Source organism: Lepidochelys kempii, chromosome 3, assembly GCF_965140265.1.
Source record: "Lepidochelys kempii isolate rLepKem1 chromosome 3, rLepKem1.hap2, whole genome shotgun sequence".
In the NCBI taxonomy this organism is placed as follows: Eukaryota; Metazoa; Chordata; order Testudines; family Cheloniidae; genus Lepidochelys; species Lepidochelys kempii.
In genome coordinates, this window is record NC_133258.1 from 115,340,139 (window position 1) to 115,363,134 (window position 22,996).

A 22,996-nucleotide genomic window follows, 5' to 3' on the forward strand; every position below is an offset into this window, starting at 1 on the left:
ACCAAGTCCATCTTACCTTAGTGTAGTTTTAAAAAATATGCAATATTTTGTGATAAACTTAATAGCAACTCTTTCATACAAATGAGCAGATTGTAGCAGGGCCCATTTCATACAAATGAGCAGGGCCAGATTGTGTCACCCTTACTCAAACTGAGCAGCACATTGAGCTTCATGAGCAGTCCCACTGATATCAGTGGAACTACTTTCTGAGAAAGGTACTAATCAGCATGAACAAGGATGGCCCATAGGGATAACTCATGCTGTTTTGGTGCAGCCTGAATAAAGGGGCAGTGTGGTTGCCTCATGAGGCTCCCTAATTGCACTGGGTATGATGGGGGTTATTTACCACACCCCTTTTTGGAAGGAAGGGGGTAGCATACTCTTCTACATATGGCCTGACAGCTCTGCCTGCTCCCTGTCCCTCTCACCCGCTTCATATTTGTTCCCATGGGAAACATCTGGGGGCAGCCCTGCATGTGCACATGTGCAGAGGTCATGGAAACCCTCAGACAGCCTGGATAAAGGGAACCCTTACTCCTTCTAGCTGTATAAGCCAAACTCACTATTCAGCCCTTTGTGAGCTGGAATATGCCAATTCAGAACATTTCACTGTACAAGCAGATAAAGAATTTTTCTTACCTTTTGATCTATTTTAGCTTGTGCTATATTACTTGTCTTCTCCTTCAGCTTGGACAGAATTCCATTTAGTTCTTTTGCTGTCACCTGGATTTTCTGACCAAACTCTTGATTCAATGTTTTGCTCTGCTGGGCTTCCTTCTCTTTGGCTTGAATCTGCCAAAAACAGCAGCAGTAATCAACAAACCAACTAATCATACACTTTTCTTTCATAGGAGGAGTCTCTTGCAAAACTAAGGAGGTAACAAGGCTTGGAATATCACAACATTTCATTCAGTTACTGCCCTTTTGAAAATTATCATAGTATCACAGGTTTATATAGTTCCTTCTTCCAGTAGGTTTTACCTGATCATGTATGGTTACCAGGGCCAGTCCCACTTCTGCTAACTGAAGAGACAATTCAGAAGGTAAAATGGTGTAAAGCCCCAAGTACTTATTCTGCTGCTGTTCAGCCATTTTCTCAACAGCTTGGCGGTGAGTAGTTACTTCACTGAGGAGAGCCTAGAGGATAGAAAAAAAGGTGTCATTCAGAAACACTGTAAAAGAAAAACAATAACTTTGAGAAAAATATTTCTTAAGACTGAACAGAATCAGCTTGTAGGTATCAAGAGTAGAGGCATGAGAATGTTTGTAAGAAAGCCTAGAATCACTTGAAAATCCCCAGTTTTTGAGTTTCACTAAAAACTGAAAATTCAGACCAGTTCCATCTGAATGTTTGCTAGCTAAAGTAAACCAAACAATATAGAATTTTGGAGCAAAAAATCATGCGAACGTTTTCTGTTTCATAACATGGTTTTAAAACAAAACCAGCAGTTTATACTCAGATTTTGGGTTCATTCATACATAAAATATAAATCAATACTCAGGTAAACTGGTGCTGAGATTATTATAAAAGGTGGTGTGTTGGCTCTTAACTACTCAATCCTTTGTTAGACAGGTAGTTGTCTACATAGCTAATTTCCGTATATGCCATTATATTTCAGAAGTTCACCTTCTCTAACACTTTTTGCTACCCAAAGAAAGAAAATACTCGTGTGAGCTCATCTATATTGAAACAGTTACGTTTTGAGCATCTTCATTTAAAATGTTCCCCCCCAAAGAAGAAAATAAATACCTTATTATACTTCGCCATCCATATTCTAGGGTTTACCTTTATTTGAGATAGAATGAAGAAAGCTGCTAACTCCTATCCTATGTATCTAGGAAGGGAGAATGTATCATAGCTCTCTTGCTACACACCATTTCTGAAGCTGATGGGTTTGTTTTATAAGTTTGTCCAATTGCTAGTGCAAAGATTTCATTCATATTGTATAATTCCAATTCATTCTGATTGAATCTGATTTAGTGCTCATAAATAGAAAACACCAAAGACGTTTCACAAGGGGCACGAGAACATTACAAGTTTGATATACCTGCAACTCCTCAAGTTGAGCATCTATTTCCATGGTGGGATTTAGCAAATATTCTCTAGTTTCCTGAATCCAAGACTTCACTATATTAATCTCTAACTCCACCTCCTCCCGCTCCTTGAGTTCCTGTTTCACCAACTTCCCACTTTTCTTCACCTTCTGTTGCATGCTTCAAAACAAAAAAATATATATTATTTGTGAAGAACTACATCTTGCTAAAACTTTCATTATATTTTGTCAAATTTTTTACTGAATGATACAAAGAACAAATAAAGGGGACTGTTGCACAACATTATGCATTTACAGGGTGACTAATAAAAAATGAAGTGGTGTTACAGAACACTACAACACTAAGTTTCAGATGTTTAACTCCACAGATCACCCATTTTATGTAGTGTGTCTTGACCGTATATATGCGGTACTGTTGTAGGCATGAGAGTCCCAGGGTATTAGAAAGACATGGTGGGTGAGATAATATATTTTATTATACCATCCTCTGTTGATGAGACAAGCTTTCGAGCTTACACAAGAGCACTTTCTTCAGGTCTGGGAAACATACTATGAGTGTCACAGGTAAATACAAGCTGGAACAGAACTATTTATGCTAAACAATCTGCTCCACCTTGTATTTAGCTGTGACACTGTGAGTACATTTCCCAGACTTGAAGACGAGCTCTGTGTAAGCACAAAATCTTGTCTCTCTCACCAACAGAAGTTGGCCCAATAAAAATTATCTTACTTACCTGTCTCTCTTGATTGTATGTCACTGTGACACACACAGAGGGACAGGTATTAATAGAGTAGCTGTTATAAGACACAGTTCAGCCATTTGGACTTGCTACTTGATCAGGCTACCCTGACTTTAAATACATTTACCACACTTCCACTGAGGACTTGAGTCAGAAACTGGAGATTTTGAACTTTTTATTGGTATGTTGCCAACAGTACACTAATGTAAAAAGAACATGACTTTTCTAGCTAATATGCTTTACTTAAATAGAAAAGGAGTACTTGTGGCACCTTAGAGACTAACCAATTTATTTGAGCATAAGCTTTCGTGAGCTACAGCTCACTTCATCGGATGCATACTGTGGAAAGTATAGAAGATCTTTTTATACACACAAAGCATGAAAAAATGGGCGGTTACCACTACAAAAGGTTTTCTCTCCCCCCACCCCACTCTCCTGCTGGTCACTCTCCTTAGATAAGCTATTACCAGCAGGAGAGTGGGGTGAGGGGAGAGAAAACCTTTTGTAGTGGTAACTGCCCATTTTTTCATGCTTTGTGTGTATAAAAAGATCTTCTATACTTTCCACAGTATGCATCCGATGAAGTGAGCTGTAGCTCACGAAAGCTTATGCTCAAATAAATTGGTTAGTCTCTAAGGTGCCACAAGTACTCCTTCTCTTTTTGCGAATACAGACTAACAGGGCTGTTACTCTGAAACCTTTACTTAAATACTGTTTTCTCCTTACTTGTGGCATCGGTCTTGCATTGCTTTGATTTCTTGCATGAATGGTAGCTTCTCTTGTGAAGAAGTCTCCATTTCCACATCCTGGAGCATGCTCACTGCACGCTGCTTGAGCAGACCCAAAGATGACAGCTGCTGTTCCAGCTCCAGAATGAAAGTGCTGTGATAACCCAGAAGATCCAGAAGCTCTGTCTTTGATACCTTCTCAACTGAGCTCTCTGGTAAGCGACCTTGTAGTTGATCTATCATTATGGTGGCTTTTTGAATCTAAGGAAAGAGATACAGGTTTTGACAACAATAAAGGTAAAACAAAAGATGGATACAGTTGATAGGAAAAGATCTAAACCTAGTGCTGTATCACCAGAATCAGTAACTCATTATGATGCATTATGATTATACAGGACCTGGTGGATTTTAAAGCTATGTTATGGTCATTAAATCTGAGCACACCACCAGGCAGTGAATTCAAATTCAACCTATAACAGAAAAAAAGCAGTCATGTTGTACCAATCTGCCTCTATCAAAGCTAGATTTTTTTATTGGTATAGAAGGCTACAGCTTGTTCAGAAAGATCAGGCAGGAAAAAAGGGCGGAGGTGTTCCCTTGTATATCAAAGATGAGTACACTTGTAGTGAAATTGAGATAGAAGTGGGAGGCAGACCTGATGAAAGTCTCTGGGTAAGGATAAAAGGGGTAAAAACAAGGGTGATATCATGTTAGGTATCTGCTATAGACCACTAACCAGGAAGAAGAGATGGACAAAGCTTTTTTTAAACAACTAACAAAATCATCCAAAACAGGAGATGGTGATAAAGGGGGACTTCAACTATCCAGACATCTGTTGGGGAAACACTGCAGCAGGCCAGATTATCCAACAAGTTCTTGGAATGCGTGGGAGACAACTGTTTATTACAGAAGGAGGAAAAAGGGCCTATGGGTGAGGCTGTTCTAGATTTGATTCTGATCAACAGGGAGGAACTGGTTGAGAATTTGAAGGTGGAAGGCAGCTTGAGTGAAAGTGATCATGAAATGATAGATTCATGAGTCTAAGGAATGATAGGAGAGAAAACAGCAAATAAAAACAGTGGACTTCTGGCAGACTTCAGCAAACTCAGAGAACTGTAGGTAAGATTTCATGGGAAGCACGTTTAAAGGAAAAAAGAATTAAGGAGAGTTGGGATTTTTCAAAGAGACATTATTAAAGGCACAAAAGAAAACTCTCTCAATAGGAAAGATAGGGAGCATGGTAATAGACCACCTTGGCTTAGCCAGGAGATCTTCAATGATCTGAAACTCAAAAAAAAAATTAATATGAAAAGTGGAAACTAGGTCAAATTATGAAGGATGAATACAAAAAAACCACAACACCAACATGTAGGGATAAAATTAGAAAGACTAGCATACAAAACAAGATTAAACAGGCTAGGGACATAAAGGGTAACAAGAAAACATTTTTCAAATACATTAGAAGCAAGAGAAAGACCAAAGACAGGTGAGGCCATTACTCAGTGATGGGGATAAGACACTAAAAGAAAATGCAGCAATGTCTGAAGTGTTAAATGCCTTTTATGTTTCACTTTTCATCATAAAGGTTAGCAGTGACTGGATAACTAACATAGCAAACATCAATTTAAATGGGGTAGAATCAGAAGCTCAAATAGAAGAGTTACTTGGACAAATGAGATGCCTTCAAGGGCCTGGTGAAATACATCCTAGAATACTTAAGGAACAAGCTGAAGAAATATCTGAGCCATCTGCAATTATCTTTCAGAACTAATGAAAGATGGGAGAGATTATAGAGCAAAATTTGCCCTGGAAAAAGGCAAATACAGTACCTATCTATAAAAAGGGAAACAAGTACAATCCAGGGAATTACAGACCAATCAGCTTAACTTTGGTATCCGGAAAGATAATGGAGCAAATAAACAAACCATCAATTTGTAAGCACCTAGGAAAAAATAAGGAGATAAGTAACAGTCAATATGGATTTGCCAAGAACAAATCATGTCAAAGCAACCTAACAGCTTTCTTTGACAGGATAATAAGCCTTGTTGATGGGGGGGGAAGTGGTAGATGTGGTATATCTAGACTTTAGTAAGGCTTTTGATACTGCCTCAAATGACTTTCTCCTAAACAACCTAGAGAAATACAGCCTAGATCAGGGATCGGCAACCTTTGGTCCGCAGCCCGCCAGGGAAAGCTGCAATGGGGGCTGTGGGAAGGACAGCCTGCATATCCCTTAGCCTGAATCTGCAGACGCTGCAGGTAAACAAACTGGCCCAGCCCACCAGCCGCTTTCTTTGGCGGGCCGCAGGCCAAATGTTGCCAATCCCTGGCCTAGATGAACCTACTATAAAGTGCACAACTGACTGTAAAAGTGTACTCAGAGTAGTTAGCAATGGCTCAAAATCAAGCTGGATGGGCATATCAAGTCCCAAAGGGTTCCGTCCTGGATCTGGCTCTATTCAATACTTTCATAAATGATTTGGATAATGACAGAGAGTACGCGTATGAAGTTCACAGATGATACCAAGCTGGGAGGGGTTACAAGCGCTTTGGAGGACAGAATTAGAATTCAAAATGATCTTGTCAAACTGCAGAAATGGTCTGAAACAAATAGGATGCAATTCAATAAGGACAAATGCAAAGTATTACACTTAGGATGGAATAACCAATTGCGCAAATACAATATGGGAAATCACTGCCTAGGAAAGACCACTGCAGAAAAGGATCTGCGGGGTAAACTGGATACAAACTAAGTAAATGTCAACAATGTAATATTGTAAGCAAACATTATTCTGGGATGTATTAGCAGGAGTATTGTAAGCAAGACACGAGAAGTAATTCTTCCACTCTACTCAGTGCTAATAAGCAGGGATCATAGAAATCTTTTTGCCATGGAAAAATGCACAATTTGCATTATTACAGTGACTCTTTCATTTTTATGTTTTCTGAATATATTAAAAAAACCCATATATTAAGTAAGGGGAACCCCGTTTATCCGATCTAACTGGAACCAGGGTCAAATCAGATAAGCAAAAATTCAGATAATCCGGAGACTGGGCAAAGAGCTTCAGCCCCAAACAGTGGGGCTCCTGCTATCACCATCTGGAACTGAAGCTCTGTGCCCATTCTCTGGATTATCCAAATTTTTGCTTATCTAATATGGTGCCTGTCCCTATTAGATTGGATAAATGGGGTTTTGTTGTATATTGTGGGTAGGGAAACTAAAGTTCAGCATTTCATTTTAATTGTAGAAAAACACAGAATTTAATGTTTTTTTTTAATCTGAAAATGTTGGGCTTTTTAATCACAGAAAACTAGGATCCCTGCAGATAAGGCCCCAGCTGTAGTACTGTGTCCATTTCTGAGCACCACACTTCAGGAAAGATATGGACAGGAGGGCAATCAATTGTTCTCCTTAACTATGGAGACAGGACAAGAAGTAAGGGGTTTAAATTACAGCAAGGAAGATTTAGGTTAGATTTAAGAAAAACTTCCTAACTGGAAGGGTAGTTAAGCACTCGAACAAATTACCTAGGGAGGTTGTGGAATCTCCGTCACTGCAAGTTTTAAAGAATAAGTCAGACAAACACCTGTCAGGGATGGTTTAGATAATATCTAGTCTTGTCTCAGTACAGGGGATTGGACTAAATGGCCTACTGAGATCCCTTCCAATCCTAGATTTCTAGGATTCTAGAATACTGGGCTGACCCAGTAGTCATTGCGGGAGATATGGGTTATGAGAATGTACTTTCACTCTGGCAGTTGGTAGCGATGGGAAGGATGGTAAGGGAATGCCTTGCATTGCCATTGAGTGTTGAGTGACATCTTCTTGTTGATTCAGACATTATACCCTGAATTCTCTTTATACAGAAGGAGGAGTCGGCTTAGAGTTGGCCCTTTGGGAAGGCAAAGGAAAGAATGAGGGATCAGAGAGAACTACCAAAAGTATCAAAAACAAAATCAGGACTGAATTTACTGTACATAATATTATTTCCATTCCATTTTAGGTGTGCAATATGGTCTGGAGGAATAGGCATAGGTGTCAGGAGTTCTGAACCTGCCATTGTTAATCACTTGCTGTTTGGCTTTGGACAAGTAGCTGGGCTTCTTAGTCTTAGTTTCCCCATATCTAAAATGGGGGTGACAACATTAATGGACCTATCTAACTAATTCAGCCTTCAGCCCTGTGAGGTAATGTCCGTACAATGCTCTGAATCTGTAACACATTATATATTACAAGTAACGAAAACATACAAACAATGAAGTAGAAAGGAGTTATCCAGACTGTAGCGGGGTGGACACCCGCTTGGGCTCAGAGGGTTTTAAGATAGCCCTGGCAGAGGGCTGGGGCAGGGGAAGAGCTGGGCTGATTGGCAGAGCAGCCGCTGCTGGGGGCCATGCCCAAAACAGACCCCGTGGCCCTTATAAAAGCCAGGGAAGCCAGGAGCAGAAGAGATACTCTCTCTAGCTTCTGAGGGGGAGGGACCTGGCTGCAGGGACCTAAGCAGCGTACCTAGATTGGAGCAGGGCTGGGGAAGGACCTGAGGAGCTCCAGCCAGGAAAGCCCTAGGCTGCGGCTTAGCATTAGGCCCAACAAGTACTGGGGTTGCAGGGGACAGCTCAAGGTTAGACAGAGGTAGCAGGTCCAAACCCAACCTTGCCTGTGATGAGTGGCTCATACTGCAGTCTGCCCCAGGGTGTGGGGGCTAGCTGGTGACTGGCAGGAGCCTATGACTGAGGCGAGATAGGGATAGTGGGTGGGGGGTTCCCCTGGGACAGGGAGACCCAGAACTGTGGGGTACCGCCAGGGGGCAGCACCCAGTGAAAGGGGCACTGGGGTCCTGGAAGGGACAAGGGAACCAGCAGCAAGGCGAGACACCGGCCTGAAGAAGGTGCTCCGGAGGCTGGAATGCTCATTCCCTGAGACGACCAGCAGGAGGCGCTGCCGGTGAGTCTGCGCCCCGTGACACAGACCCTTATACCTTATCATTAAAGCCTTTCCACTTCTGCACTGCATCTTCCAATATCTTCTCCTGCTCTTGGGCCACACTCCGGAGCCGTGCCCAGCGCTGCCAGACAGTTGTCATTGACCTGCTTATTGTTGCCTTACTGGCATCATTTCCGATTTTTTCCAGCTGAGAGGCCTTTTCCTCCAGAACTGTGATCTTCTCATGGAAGGCGTTTACCATAGACACCAGGGACTGAAAAGCAAAACAAATGGCAGGATTTTCCTTTTTATAGCAATGCCTGAATTGCCACTCTTCTACCAGAGTAGAAGCTACTTCAACATTTCCCTTGTGAAGTTTATAACACAGCTATGGGCTGAAATGAGGCTTTAGCCTAAGAACAATTTTTTTTCAAATAGTTTTTTGCCATTATAATGTTTTACATACGTAACAATTTTAAAGTGTATCCATTATCCATGAGTAGAATGTGAAAAGTTTTGCATAGCAGCAGTAGCCTGAGTGGAAGCTATGTGTGCCCACTAGTGAGTTTAAACACTAAGGCCCTGAATCCCCATTCGGTATGAACTTGGACATAATGGACACTAGTAGCCAAAAGGAGCCACTTTCAGCTCCTCAATTCAGGGCCACCTGATCCCAGCGGAAGTCAGAGCAGCAGCAGGTAAACTCTAACTTCTGTCCCAATCCCCAGTCTACCAGGACGGTGAATTCACTTGGCAAAAGGAGGCAGATAAATCACCAGTACCAGCTCTATGTCAGTGGAAATTCTCTGCTGGGAATCTCCAGCTGGTCTCCAATGCTAGCTTTAATCTGGAGAATCTGGCCCTAGGTGTAGTTCTCTACAGTGAGTAAACATTTGAAACTCCACATGCACCTGCTTTCTTAAGCTACGTATGCACTACAAGCCAGGGATGTAATTTCTTTGCTCGTGTATGTGTATGCACATTATGCTCGTATTAGTTTAATGAGAGGTAAATAGCAGTGTACCTGCAGTAGCACTGGTAGCTACCGCGGAGGCCTCGTTAAGTCAGGCCAAGCACAAACCCACCTGAAACCAGTGGATAAGTACTTGGCACAGCTCAGCCATGCCTCCTCTGCCACTATCCATGCTATCACAGCTACATTGCTATTTATACTCGCGCTGCCTTGATGAAAGCTACCCTGAGTAGGTGTACGTGAGCAGGGAAATCATGCCTCTAGCTCTGTGTGGACATAACCTCACTCTCAAGAACACAAGGTTTTAAAAAAGGGGGTGTGTGGGACTGAATGCACCCCTGTATTTACACCTACAAACCACTGAAATAATCCTGGAACAAAATATGCCTTGTGAGGTATGATTTGATAACTAATAACTTGCTGGTCAAGAATATCATGGTGAAATGTGTGAGGCAATATTATATGTAAACTTATGAACACAGATGAAATTATGACAGAAATGTGTTTACCAGACAAAACTGGGGCAGGGGTAAACCTGTTACTCAAAGACAAAGTACAAACTAATGACTCTAACCAAATGTCATCAAAGTTACAGGGCGATTGCCTGTCAAGTGGCCATTCTTTGGCAACGAAGAGGGGCAGGAACAGATGGGTCTGCATTTTAGTAGATAACCACATGGGACCTCTTTCACCACAAGACTCCATGTTTCCATCCCCACAGCGGGAAGGAAAATGCATTTCAAAGGGTGACTAGACTATAAAAGTGAGGGGCAAAAACAACCCATGTTATCTCTCCCTCTCTCTTACTTTCATCCAAGACGACAAAGGAACCAGCCTTTGGACTTTGGGAGGGGTTCTGACCAAAGAATTTGGTCAGTCCTGTTGCTGGGAATATACGGTAAGAATTTTACCTTGAACCAGGTATTGTTTAAGTTTTAATTACTAGAAAGCATTTTATCTTTATTTCTCTTGTAACCATTTCTGACTTTAATGCCTTATATTTTTACTCACTTAAAAGCTCTCTCTTTGTAGTTTATTTAACTTGATTTCTTGCTTTTAATCAAAACTATTCCAGTGCTGTGTTTAAACTGAACTCTTTGGGTAATTCCAGTTAAAATAGCAAACTGTTTGCTTACTGACTCCTTATAGGGGCAACAAACTTCTAATATCTGAACTGCCCAGGAGTGTGCAGAACTCACGTGTTTGAGAAAATTCAGGACTGGGAATGTGTTGGGGTCACCCTGCAAGTGGTAACCAAAGCTGATAGAAGATGGAGTGTGACTGGAGTGTTCCTGACTGGCTGAAGCTACATACAGACATTTAGGGTGTGACTTGCATGCTGTCTGTAAGGGGGGCCCAGGCTGGGAGCTACAACTGTAAAGCACTGTGAGGGAACCCAAGGTTGCAGGGCAGGTGGTGACACAACCCCTCACCCGTCTGGACTGCATCCCAGAATGTGACAGTAGAATGCGAGTGTTCAAGATATCCCTGAAATACCATGGACTCAACTCAGAATTTTTAAGTTTTGTTTGTTTAAAATAGATCCATAAGAATATTTCAGTGCAGTTACTTTATATTTAAACAAAGCTTTTCGGAGTCTACCATTGAAAACACTATATATAGGAAGGAGAAGTCATTCTTATAAGTTAACTGTTATTTCATTTAGGCTGTAAATAAAAGTCTACATTATAAACCTGACACTTCATCACCTCACATATCTATCTAGTGGAAAACAAATAATGATGCAAGTCACTGATTGTCCTTGATATCTTGCATATGGCACAAGATTTAATTGATTCATATTGTTTTCAGTAACCTTACCTTATGTGCTAACAATTTCTCTTCTGCTTCATGACCAGAAGGAGCCTTGGCTACAGAGAATTCAGATAATTTCTTCTCAGCCTCGTTCATCAATTCAATAACCTGCTGCCTTGCTGTCTGGTACTCCTGCCACTGAGACGTATGCCTTGCAAAATGAAACACCAGCAAGAAAGATTTAATATAACACAAAATCATTTAGAATCAAACATTGTAACACCAGGGTCTAAACGTCACATATTTTGCTATTAGCAAATCTCTCCCATGGCTGGAGACGGGACACTAGATGGGGAGGGCTCTGAGTTACTACCGAGAATTCTTTCCTGGATATCTGGCTGGTGGGTCTTGCCCACACACTCAGGGTCTAACTGATCACCATATCTGGGGTCAGGAAGGAATTTCCTCCCAGATCAGATTGACAGAGACCCTGGGTTTTTGTTGGGTTTTTTTGCCTTCCTCTGCAGCATGGGACACAGGTCACTTGCAGGTTTAAACTAGTGTAAATGGTGAATTCTGTGTAACTTGAAGTCTTTAAACCACGATTTGAGGACTTCAGTAACTCAGCCAGAGGTTATGAGTCTTTTCAAGAGTGGGTGGATGACATTCACCTGCAATGTGCAGGAGGTCAGACTGGATGATCATGATGGACCTTTCTCTCCTTAAAGTCTATGAGTCTAATACCTTTCATGAGAGAAACTCAACGTTTCTTACAACCATGAATCTCACAAAATCATGAAGCCCTGTAAATAACATTTTGGATACCACTATACTCATTTAAAAATAAGTAAATTGAAACGTAGAGAACTTCCTAATGGTAAGTCAGCAGCACAGGAGGAAACAGAATCCAGGAGTTCTGAATCATAAGCTACTGCTCTATTCCATAGAATACACTCTTACACAAACTTCAGTGAAGTTTCTAAAGTGTCTCCCTTTCTCTCATCAACAAAATGCGTTAAATTTAAAAGTGAATAAAAAAGTACTTCTGCAGTTGATCCTGCTGGGTTTCAGATTCTTGCTTGGTTCCTTTGCCCTTTTCTTCTAAAACAGCCACATTCTGTAACAGCTCTTCTCTTGCTGTGGCTTGGATAAACGGTTCCATCTCAGACACCAGGGCTTGTAGCTCCTCCAGATGACGAAGGAATTGATTTTCTGTGCTGAAAAATTCAGTGTGATTCCTCAGGTTCTCCTCAGAGCTCTCCACATCCAGACCATTCCTTGCCAAATGTAGCAATTGGTGGGCATCCTCAAGCCAGTCACCAGCTGTTTGTATCACTTGGTAGTACCTCTGGCATAGGCTATAGAGTTTCGTCAAAACAGCCTGAAACAACAGTGAAAATACTGCACACAGTTACAGAGCCAACTATCTATAACAGCAACAAAAAATCCCAAAAAGGTGTGACAGCTTCACCCACTCCCCACCCCTTTCAATCTTCTTCTTCATTAGGGGGAACAGCAGCTGTGGACAGCTGTCATAAATATAAAGGGGAGGGTAAACACTTTTAAATCCCTCCTGACCACAGGAAAAACCCTTTCACCTGTAAAGGGTTAAGAAGCTAAGACAACCTCGCTGGCACCTGACCAAAAGGACGAATGAAGAGACAAGATACTTTCAAAGCTGGAGGAGGGGGGAAACAAAGGGTTCTCTCTGTCTGTGTGTTGTTTTTGCCGGGACCAGAGCAGGAATGCAGCTTAGAACTCCTGTAAAGGGCTAATAAGCAATCTAGTTAGAGATGCGTTAGATTCTGTTTTGTTTAAATGGCTGATAAAATAAGTTGTGCTGAATGGAATGTATATTCCTGTTTTTGTGTCTTTTTGTATCTTGAGGTTTTGCCTAGAGGGATTCTCTATGTTTTGAATCTGATTATCCTGTAAGGTATTAACCATCCTGATTTTACAGAGGTAATTCTTTTACTTTTTCTTCAATTAGAATTCTTCTTTTAAGAACCTAATTGTTTTTTCATTGTTCTTAAGATCCAAGGGTTTGGGTCTGTGTTCACCTACACGAATTGGTGAGGATTTTTATCAAGCCTTCCCCAGGAAAGGGGGTGTACGGTTTGGAAGGATTCTGGGGGGAAAGACGTTTCCAATAGGGCTCTTTCCCTGTTACATATTTGTTCGACGCTTGGTGGTGGCAGCAATAAAGTCCAAGGGCAAAAGGTAAAATAGTTTGTACCTTGGGGAAGTTTTAACCTAAGCTGGTAAAAATAAGCTTAGGGTTTTTTTCATGCAGGTCCCCACATCTGTACCCTAGAGTTCAGAGTAGGGAAGGAACCTTGACAACAGCATTTTTTCTTTGTCCACTACCAAGACTCAAGCTCTGGGGAGAACACAAGGAGTATGTGTGTGTGTGTGCTGAGGTGGGTCTTACTCCTTTTCTGTCCCTATACTGTGTCACAGGGTTGGGCTATGAACTGTGCCTAAAATCTCAGAAAAGTCCATATGATTAGCAAAGCCAATCTGTTCATCATGATCAGAGACAATAAGCCAAGGCAACCTTATAATGATGTTTGTTTTCAGCAAGAAGCAAATAAAATAAATAAAAAAAATACAGATTAAACGATACACTAACCTGCCTCATATGAATGGCTTCTTGAACTTCACCATCTAGTTTTGATAGCTCAGCAAGGCTCTTTTCCAAGTCAGTAGGTATCAGTTCTTTAGCCTTCATGTACTTCTCCTTTTCTTTACGGTTCAGCGCATTCATTATTCTCAGGCTTGACTGCACTTCTTCCTGATGAATCTGAACCTTTCGGATCTCTTCCTGAATGTTTTGCAGTTTTGGCTCCAAGCTTAACGTTCCATTAAGTTCTGCTTTCACCCATCTCAGCCAGTCAAGTGAACGGCAGATCTCAGTCTGGAAGTCTATGCTTTGCACCAGCCTGTTTTCACACTCCATCACTGTGTCACCAATGGCAGCATGCAACAACTTCATTTTCTCTTGCCAAGACTGTACCTGATGATTTGCCATCTCATAGATGGATGGATCAAGCTGAGGACAAAGTGTTTCCACATGTTCAGTAACTCGCTTCAAAAGAATCCCGGTCTCTTGCAGGCTGCCAGCCAGAGAATGGTAGCTTTTCAGTTTCTCCTCTACTGGGAGTGTTTCTTCATTCACTTTCATCTGCTCTTTCTTCACTGCCTCTAATTGAGTCTCAAGCTGCATGCACATTTCCTCGTGTTCCTTGTAGGCCTCTATAGTGTCTTCCAAAAGATTAACTCTCTGTTCTATTTGCCTTTTCAGCTTGTGATACAGGGTGGTGAGTTTTAACATCTCTTCAGGTTTCCATGGTTGGCCAGTGCTTCGAAAAGCCTCTTTCTTCTGGTTCAATTCATCCATTGCTGCACCAAGGTTCACCACTTCACCTAAGAGAGCTTTGTAGTCCTGCTGGAGTGATACACCCTCTTTGGATAAAAGAGCCGCAGGAGTTTTGTTCATACTTAAAAACTGATCTTCCAGTTCAGTTAGAGCCTTAGTTGTCAACTCAATCAATGAAGCGTATTCTTTGCGAGCATGAATTGCTTCCTGAACCTTATAGAACTTATCTTTGGCTAAGGCAATGACAATATTAAATTGCTGTGGCAGGGCATTCAGTTTTTCATCCAGGTAAGAATGATCCACTTCATTAAGCGATGGCAAGATCTCCTGACCATCTCTTTCCAGTGTAAGTAAAAGATTTTCATATTCAGGAGACTGCTCAAGAATCTGCTGATACTTTGCCAGCTGTGAGTATAATTCAGAGTTACTATTCATTAAATTGATTTCAGGAAATGTGACAATATCAGCTTGTTTTATCCAATGAGAAGCTTTATCCAAATCTTCCTTGAAATATTTCCTGGAAACCATATTTTTCTCCAGTTCTACCAGTCGCTGGCTACACTTTTGTGAAACAGTGTCATACACATTCTGTAATTCCTGGAGTTTGTTTAACACCTCACTCTTTTCTTGTTCTGTTGTTTCTTTCATTAAATCCCTTCCCTGAGCCCACAGCCCAGTTATTTCACTCTGATAGGCCTTCATGCTAGCTTGGGCACTCTTACAAGTCCTGATCTGTTTGCTCACATCTTCTGGCAACAGACAGATATGTTCATGGAACGTTACCTTTTTCTCATGTTGCTGAATTTGGTTTGTAGCTTGAAAAGCTGCCATGAGGAACTGAGTCTTTTCAGATAATGCCTTATTCAGGTATTTTCTCCTCTGGCCAACCAGATCACTAAGACAATCCATGTGATTCTGTGCATCTGAAAGGGACTTCTGGAGGATCTGCCTTTCATTGAGGCCAAGGTTAGTCATCACCCTGTCAGCATCCTTTATGAGTGCTTTGAGAACAACCTGTTTGGCTTCCAGTTCACTGCAAACGGTGAGATGATCCATGAGAAGGCTCTGAGCCAGGTCTGGAGGAGGGCTCTGTTTAAGAGCCTCAGAGATGCTAGGCTGCTGCTCTTCTGCCCACTCCATCAGTTCTTGAAACTTAGAATGCACCAAACTCAGTTCCTCTAAGGTTGTGATAGAAACCTGGATTTTTCTCTTGACTAGGTCCTCCAGCTGAGACCAGCGTTGTTCAAAATGACCAGTCTGCTCTTTCACTAATTCTTTGTCATCTAGATTCAGATGTTCCATCATTTTCTGTTTCTGGTTTTTCAGGTCTTCAAGGGCAAATCTCCTCTCCTGCAGAGCCAATGCTACGTTTTTCAGAGCCTCAAGGTGTACAGTCGTACTCTCAGCATCTGATCTGTTGACAAAATGCATGGTACAAAAATTAAATGCCAGCTGGTATCTGTAGTGGGGCGGTCACCCTGCTCTGGCTCAGAATGCATTAAAAGCCAGCCCCCTGAGAGCCAATAAGAAAAGGCTGGGAGGCAGCCAATCAGGGCCAGGCTGGGCCCTATAAAAGGGCTGTGAGCCAGGAGCTGAGTCAGTCTCTCTCTAGCTTTGGAGAAAGATGGAACTAGCTGCCTGAAGGAGCAAAGGATACTGTGGACAGAGCAGTGGGCGGGGGAAGGGGCAGGCTGAGCTGGGGAGCTCAGGCCTGGCGACCTCCCAGGCTGCAGCCTGATAGGAAGGCCTAGAGAGGTACTGAGCTGCAGCGAAAGGCAGCAGGTCCAAACCCCCCTTGCCAATGATGAGTGGCCATTACACTGTAGTCTGCCCCAGTGAAGAGGGGCTAGCTGATGACTGGCAGTAGCCACTGAGGCGAGGTGGGCTTAGAGGGTTGGGGTTTCCCTTGGGAGGAGAGACCCAGACAGCGGGGGTCCTGTTGGGGCAGAATCCCAGGGTAAGGGGCACCAGGGTCCGGGAGGCAAATGGGGGCCTGAGCAGGTGAGCCACCGGCCAGCAGAGGGCACACTGAGCTGGAAGTGAGCTAATTCCCAGGGCAACCAGCAGGAGGCGCCACATGGGTAAGTCTCGACTCGTTACATGATCTCAGGGTACGGTTTTCAAAGGAGCCAAAGACAGTTAGGTGCCCACATCATATTGAAGTTCATTGGGATCTGGGTGCCTAAATCCCTTAGCTCTTTTGAAGATAGCCAATTCAATCATTAACTACAAGTTTAATATTTCTACTATTCCTCCCCCTCCTCCACAAGGTGTCTGTCATTTGGTAAAACATTCAAATTAGCAATGTAAGTACTGGCAGTTCACACATGTAACATATTGTATATGTAAACAACAAATCAAATATTGCACTAGAGAAAATATTACAACAACAAAATATATCTTTGTTTAGGACCCAATCCATTAAACTCAAAGGGAGTTTTACCAAATGACCTCAATAGGAGCAGAATTGGACTGTTACTCCTTTAAAATATATAGTCTTAGGCAGTGCCTAAAATATTATCTCAATGATGAAGGAGAAATTAAGCTTTCAATAATTTAAAACTAACCATTATATAAAATACAATGGAATAGTTTAGACATGTGGTACTAATATCAAAACATGCCTTTTGGAAGTGCATTCCTGATTAATTCAGTCATGTATTCATTTACGATTACAGAATTATGCCTGCATGACATTTTGAATAGTTAAACTATAATCTTGCAAGATCTGACAACCCTGCAGTTCTCAATTATGCCATGAATATTAAAGGGCTTCTAAAGGGGAAAAGGTAGCACAGACATAGGTCCAAATCCTCAGCTGGAGTTAATGCACACCCCTTGAAGACGAGCTGAGGACGTTGCCTATTTAAAAAATACAAGCATTGTGTACTTCGACCTCCTTCCACCTCAAAATAATGAATTTTGCTATTAGGAGTTTTTATTAAGTAAGGTATAGAAAAAGGATTTTACTGAACATAGCCTCTTAAGACACTGTAAGAAGTAGGGTTGCCAGTTCTCTGGTTTTCGACTGAAAAGTCCGTTTGAAAGGAGACCTGTACAGTGTCCGGTCTCATGTACTGACCGGACACTAAAATTCCAGTTACCACGGGGCGGGGGGGACAAGAGATGAGGCGCTGGGTCATCAACACATGCCAGCCCCTGCTCAGCTGGGGCCGTCTCCTACCTGCATCTCATGGGCAGGCAGGCTCCTGTCCTAGCCTCGGAGCAGAGGGAGCCCAGCTGGTGGGAGGGAAAGGAGGTGTACAGGATCGAGCGAGGAGAAATGGGGAGAGCAGTGAGTGATAGGGGCAGGGCCTCAGAGGAGGAGGTGGGGAGGGAAGAGGTTCTGGCTCTCCTGCTGTAGTGTCTGGTTTTCAGAAATCAGAAAGTTGGCAACCCTAGTAAGAAGGTTTCTTAACAAGTGTGGGATGTATCAGGTTTGTATGAGTCAGGCCTCTCTACCTGGCCAGGTTGTCCCATTCCTTTGTAAACTTTTGCAAGAAGATTTCTACTACATTCATGCGATCATGGTAATCCCTTGTCCTCTGAAGATCCTCCTCTCGCTGTATGAGCAAATTGTTTGCCTGAAGGCAGAGGTCCAGCCACTGGTTGCTGAAGTGACCTATTTCCTTATGCTCAGGAGACTCCTGTCCTTGTGTTAGTTTATTCACCTTTTCAGTCACAGCGGTAAGAGCTGCCTCTTTAGAATGCAGCTTCTGACTGAATTCCTGTTAGAGACACAAAACAAAAATGAAATTGAGATGTTCCATTTCAAATATAATCTGAGATTTGAATGAAAACTCTGAAAACATCCTGCTTAGAGCTAGACTGTGGTGCAGCTTTATGCAGCTGCGGAGGTATACAAGGGGAATAAGATCCTTTCCCGACCCTGGCTTGCAGCTCCAAGTATAGGGTTGTGGAGGGGTATAAGAGCAATCTCTGCAAAGCTGCAATTGGGAAGAGGCTAGTAGCAAATTATGTTCTTCATCGGAGCAAGGGTGGATGAGGGGAGGAATTGTGACTGGAGTTATAGTCCCTTCCATGGACTTCTCCTGGGGACACAGCTAACCCCACCTCTCCCACAGGACAGAACAGTCTAGCTTTTATTAGAGTCAATTCTGCCAGTACTATATCTAGCTATATCGATCAATCTATATCTATCTCACATTTTTTAGGGCTGTCAATAAATCACAGTTAACTCACATGATTAACTAAAAAAATAATAATCATGATTAAAAAATTAATTGCTATTACTTGCACAGTTAAACAATAGAATACCAATTTAAGTTTATTAAATTTGTTCTGGATGTTTTTCTACATTTTCAAATATATTGATTTCAATTACAACACAGAATACAAAGTGTACAGTGCTCACTTTATATTTTTATTACAAATATTTGCACTGTAAAAATGATAAAGAAATCTTATTTTCAATTCACCTCACAGAAGTACTGTAGTGCAATCTCTTTATCATGAAAGTGCAACTTAAAAATGTAGAATTTTTTTGTTACATAACTGCACTCAAAAACAAAACAGTGTAAAACTTTAACACCTACAAGTCCACGCAGACCTACTTCTTGTTCAGCCAATCACTAAGACAAACAAGTTTGTTTATATTTACGGGAGAGAATGCTGCCTGCTTCTTCTTTACAATGTCACCTAAAAGTGAGAACAGGTGTTTGCATGGCACTTTTGTAGCCAGCATTGGAAGGTATTTACATGCCAGATATGCTGAACATTTGAATGCCCTTCATGCTTCGGCCACCATTCCAAAGGACATGCTTCCATGCTAATAATGCTTATTAAAAAATAATGCATTAATTACAATTGTGACTGAACTCCTTGGGGGAGAACTGTATGTCTCCTGCTCTGTTTTACCCGCATTCTGCCATACATTTCATGTTATAACAGTCTTGGATGATGACCCAGCACATGTTCATTTTAACACTCTTTCACTGCAAATTTGACAAAATGCAAAGAAGATACCAATGTGAGGTACTTCTATAGATAGATACAGCACTTGACCCAAGATTTAAGAATCTGAAGTGCCTTCCAAAATCTGAGAGGGATGAGGTATGGAGAATGCTTTCAGAAGTCTTAAAAGAGCAACACTCCAATGAGGAAACTACAGAACCAGAACCACTAAGAAAGAAAATCAACCTTCTGCTGGTGGCATCTAACTCAGATGATGAAAATGAACATGTGTTGGTCCACACTGCTTTGGATTGTTATCGAGCAGAACCATGTTATCAGCATGGACGCATGTCTCCTGGAATGGTGGTTGAAGCAATAAGGGATATATGAATCTTTAGCACATTTGCCATGTAAATATCTTACGACGCTGGCTACAACACTGCCATGCAAACGCCTGTTCTCACTTTCAGGTAACATTGTAAACAAGAAGCAGGCAGCATTATCTCTTATAAATGTAAACAAACTTGTCTGTCTGAGCGATTGGCTGAACAAGAAGACAGACTGATTGGACTTGTAGGCTATAAAATACGGTTTATTTTTGAATGCAGATTTGGTGTTTTTTACATAATTCTACATTTGTAAGTTCAACTATCAGGATAAAGAGACTGCACTACAGTACTTGTATTAGGTGAATTAAAAATACTATTTCTTTTGTTTTTTCAGTGCAAATATTTGTAATAAAAATAAATATAAAGTGAGACTTGTATACTTTGTATTGTGTTGTAATTGAAATCAATATATTCGAAAATGTAGAAAACATCCAAAAATATTTAAATAAATGGTATTATTGTGTACAATGACACCTGACAGTGAGAACAGGCATTTGCATGGCATTGTTGTAGCCAGCGTTGCAAGATATTTATGTGCAGGATGTGGTAAAGATTCGGTAAAGATTCATATGTCCCTTCATGCTTCATCCCACCATTCCAGAATACATACTTAGATGCTGATGACAGGCTCTGATCAATAACAGTCCAAAGCAGTGTGGACTGATGCATGTTCATTTTCATCATCTAAGTCAGATGCCACCAGCAGAAGGTTGATTTTCTTTTTTGATGGTTCCGGTTCTGTAGTTTCCGCATTGGAGTCTTTTCTCTTAAGACTTCTGAAAACATGTTCCATACCTCGTCCCTCTCAGATTTTGGAAGGCACTTCAGATTCTTAAATCATGGGTCAAGTGCTTTAGCTATCTTTAGAAATCTCACATTGGTATCCTCTTTGCGTTTTGTCATATCTACAGTGAAAGTGTTCTTAAATCGAACATGTGCTGGGTCATCATCTGAGACTGCTATAACACGAAATATATGGCAGAATGCAGATAAAAGAGAGCAGGAGACATTCAATTTTTTCCCAAGGAGTTCAGTCACAAATGTAATTAATGCATTATTTTTTTAATGAGGGTCATTGGCATGGAAGCATGTCATCTAGAATGATGGCCAAAGAATAAAGGCACAAAGGAATGTTTAGCGCATCTGGCATGTAAATACCTTGTAATGCCGGCTACAACAGTGCCATGCAAACACCTGTTCTCACTTTCTGGCAACATTGTAAACAAGAAGCAGGCAGTATTATCTCCCGTAAATGTAAACAAACTTGTTTGTCTTAGTGATTGGCTGAACAAGAAGTAGGACTGAATGGACTTGTAGGCTCTAAAGTTTTACATTAATTTTTGTTACGAAACTGCACTAAAAAAAAATCTGCATTTGTATGTTGCACTTCCACAATAGAGATTGCACTACAGTATTTGTATGATGTGAACTGAAAACTAGTATTATTTTATCATTTTTACAGTGCAAATATTTGTAATAAAAATAAAGTGAACACTGTACACTTTGTATTCCATGTTGTGAATTGAAAAAATATTTGAAAATGTAAAGAAAATCCAAAATTTAATAAATTAATTGTTATTAATCACAGTTTTAATTGCTGTTAAACAATAGAATACCAATTGAAATTTATCGCAATTAATTTGAGTTAATCTCGTGAGTTAACTGCAATTAATCAACAGCCCTAGTCAAATTTTATCTGATAATAGTTTAGACTGCTTTAGAAATAGTTACGTTATTTAGTTTTTTCATAGTATGTTACAGATTTTAACTTCAGACTAAATGCAATAGGCAATTAGTTTCCTGAAAACAAAGGGAACCTAGCACAGTAAAGATTTGACTGTCTACTCTAAAACTGTAGGGGAAGTATTAAAATATTTCCCTTTTTGCTTTAGCTCTCTGTAGCACCAACGTAAGCAAAAACAGTCCCCTCTCATCCTTCCTTGCATGGCTGTTACAGAATCAATGCACCCACGCAGGGGATCTAGCAAGTTCTATAATAAAATGAACTGTTGGATACATTTCCTCCTTTCTTCACTTTCAGAACACAATGACTCCTTACCTTAACCTGCAAAACCATGTTCTGGGCAATGTTTAGTTCCAGTTCTGCCCACCTCCTCTTCATATTCTGTAGTTGGTGGTCTGCATCCTGGAAATATATCCAAAGCTCAGCCTTCATATGTTTTATCTCTTCCCAACCCTGAGCCAGGTACTGTGAGTGCATTATCTGCTGCTCGATCTAAAAAGAAAAGAATAGCAATGGGAATGTTTTAATGTAAGTATTCATGCGCTGCGCGAAATGTACAGTAGAACTGCACAAAGGACAGATTTGAGGAGTAGATTCTGGAGGGGACTAAGTGGAGCTTGCAGAAGGCATTACTGTCCAAAAAAAGCCTTAACCTTGGAAAGTCATAAAACAAGACTGTGTCAGAGGAAAGCCACAAGAAATTATTAGGAAAGCTAATTCACAATTGACTCATAATAAATTTCATTGTAAGAGACTTAAAAAAGAATCTAACAATTCTTTAGAGATAATTCAGGGTTCAACGATTTCTTTAAAAGCTCAGATCAACTATACAATTCAAGTCTCTTTACTCTCTTGCTTGCACGTTATGAATCATGCCAGATGGTGACATATATACATAAACATATACCCTCTCACCATGAAAACTTAATTCAATTTGTGTGTTTCATTCCAATTTGCCTAACACAGTTATTTTCCTTATGTGTCATTTAGGAGAATTCCCAGAATTCAGCAAGGAGAATGCTTACCAAATCTGAGTCCATCAGTCACATTAAACCCATATTAACAGAGTGTCACTTGCTTCAAATGCAACAGCAAGATGCCTTTAAGACTTAGGTTCTCAAAAGGCTTAAAATGTCTCGGTGCTATCCTACTTATGTTTTTTTTCTCCTGCTGGTTATTTAACAAGCCATTCCTATTGCTAAAACTGGAAGCACCTTTTATCTGTTCTGTATATATCTGCAGACTGTAGTTTATGGGTTGCTTGGATTTGGATTTTAACTTGCTTCTTTAATATGGAATTTGATTCCTGTATGCATTAGATTGTTACACTCAATGGAGTGAATTTTAAATGTTATCAGAATGTGGTTTTTCCTGATAAAGCGTATACTGCAGT

At 41.0% G+C, this 22,996-nt stretch overlaps 1 protein-coding gene across 12 annotated transcripts in view; it reads right to left on the reverse strand.

Moving 5' to 3' along the window:
- The window catches only part of SYNE1 (spectrin repeat containing nuclear envelope protein 1), a 501,442-nt gene that overhangs the window by 189,090 nt on the left and 289,356 nt on the right, over positions 1 to 22,996 (reverse strand). For all 12 annotated transcript variants that reach the window (XM_073337684.1, XM_073337695.1, XM_073337685.1 and 9 more), the window contains 10 exons: positions 21,919 to 22,095; positions 18,019 to 18,284; positions 13,810 to 15,970; positions 12,221 to 12,558; positions 11,244 to 11,388; positions 8,505 to 8,723; positions 3,521 to 3,783; positions 2,049 to 2,214; positions 982 to 1,137; positions 640 to 792 (listed from right to left, as the gene is read on the reverse strand). In XM_073337684.1, coding sequence (XP_073193785.1) covers positions 640 to 792; positions 982 to 1,137; positions 2,049 to 2,214; positions 3,521 to 3,783; positions 8,505 to 8,723; positions 11,244 to 11,388; positions 12,221 to 12,558; positions 13,810 to 15,970; positions 18,019 to 18,284; positions 21,919 to 22,095 — 4,044 coding nt within the window. The remainder of the gene's footprint in view (positions 1 to 639; positions 793 to 981; positions 1,138 to 2,048; positions 2,215 to 3,520; positions 3,784 to 8,504; positions 8,724 to 11,243; positions 11,389 to 12,220; positions 12,559 to 13,809; positions 15,971 to 18,018; positions 18,285 to 21,918; positions 22,096 to 22,996) is intronic.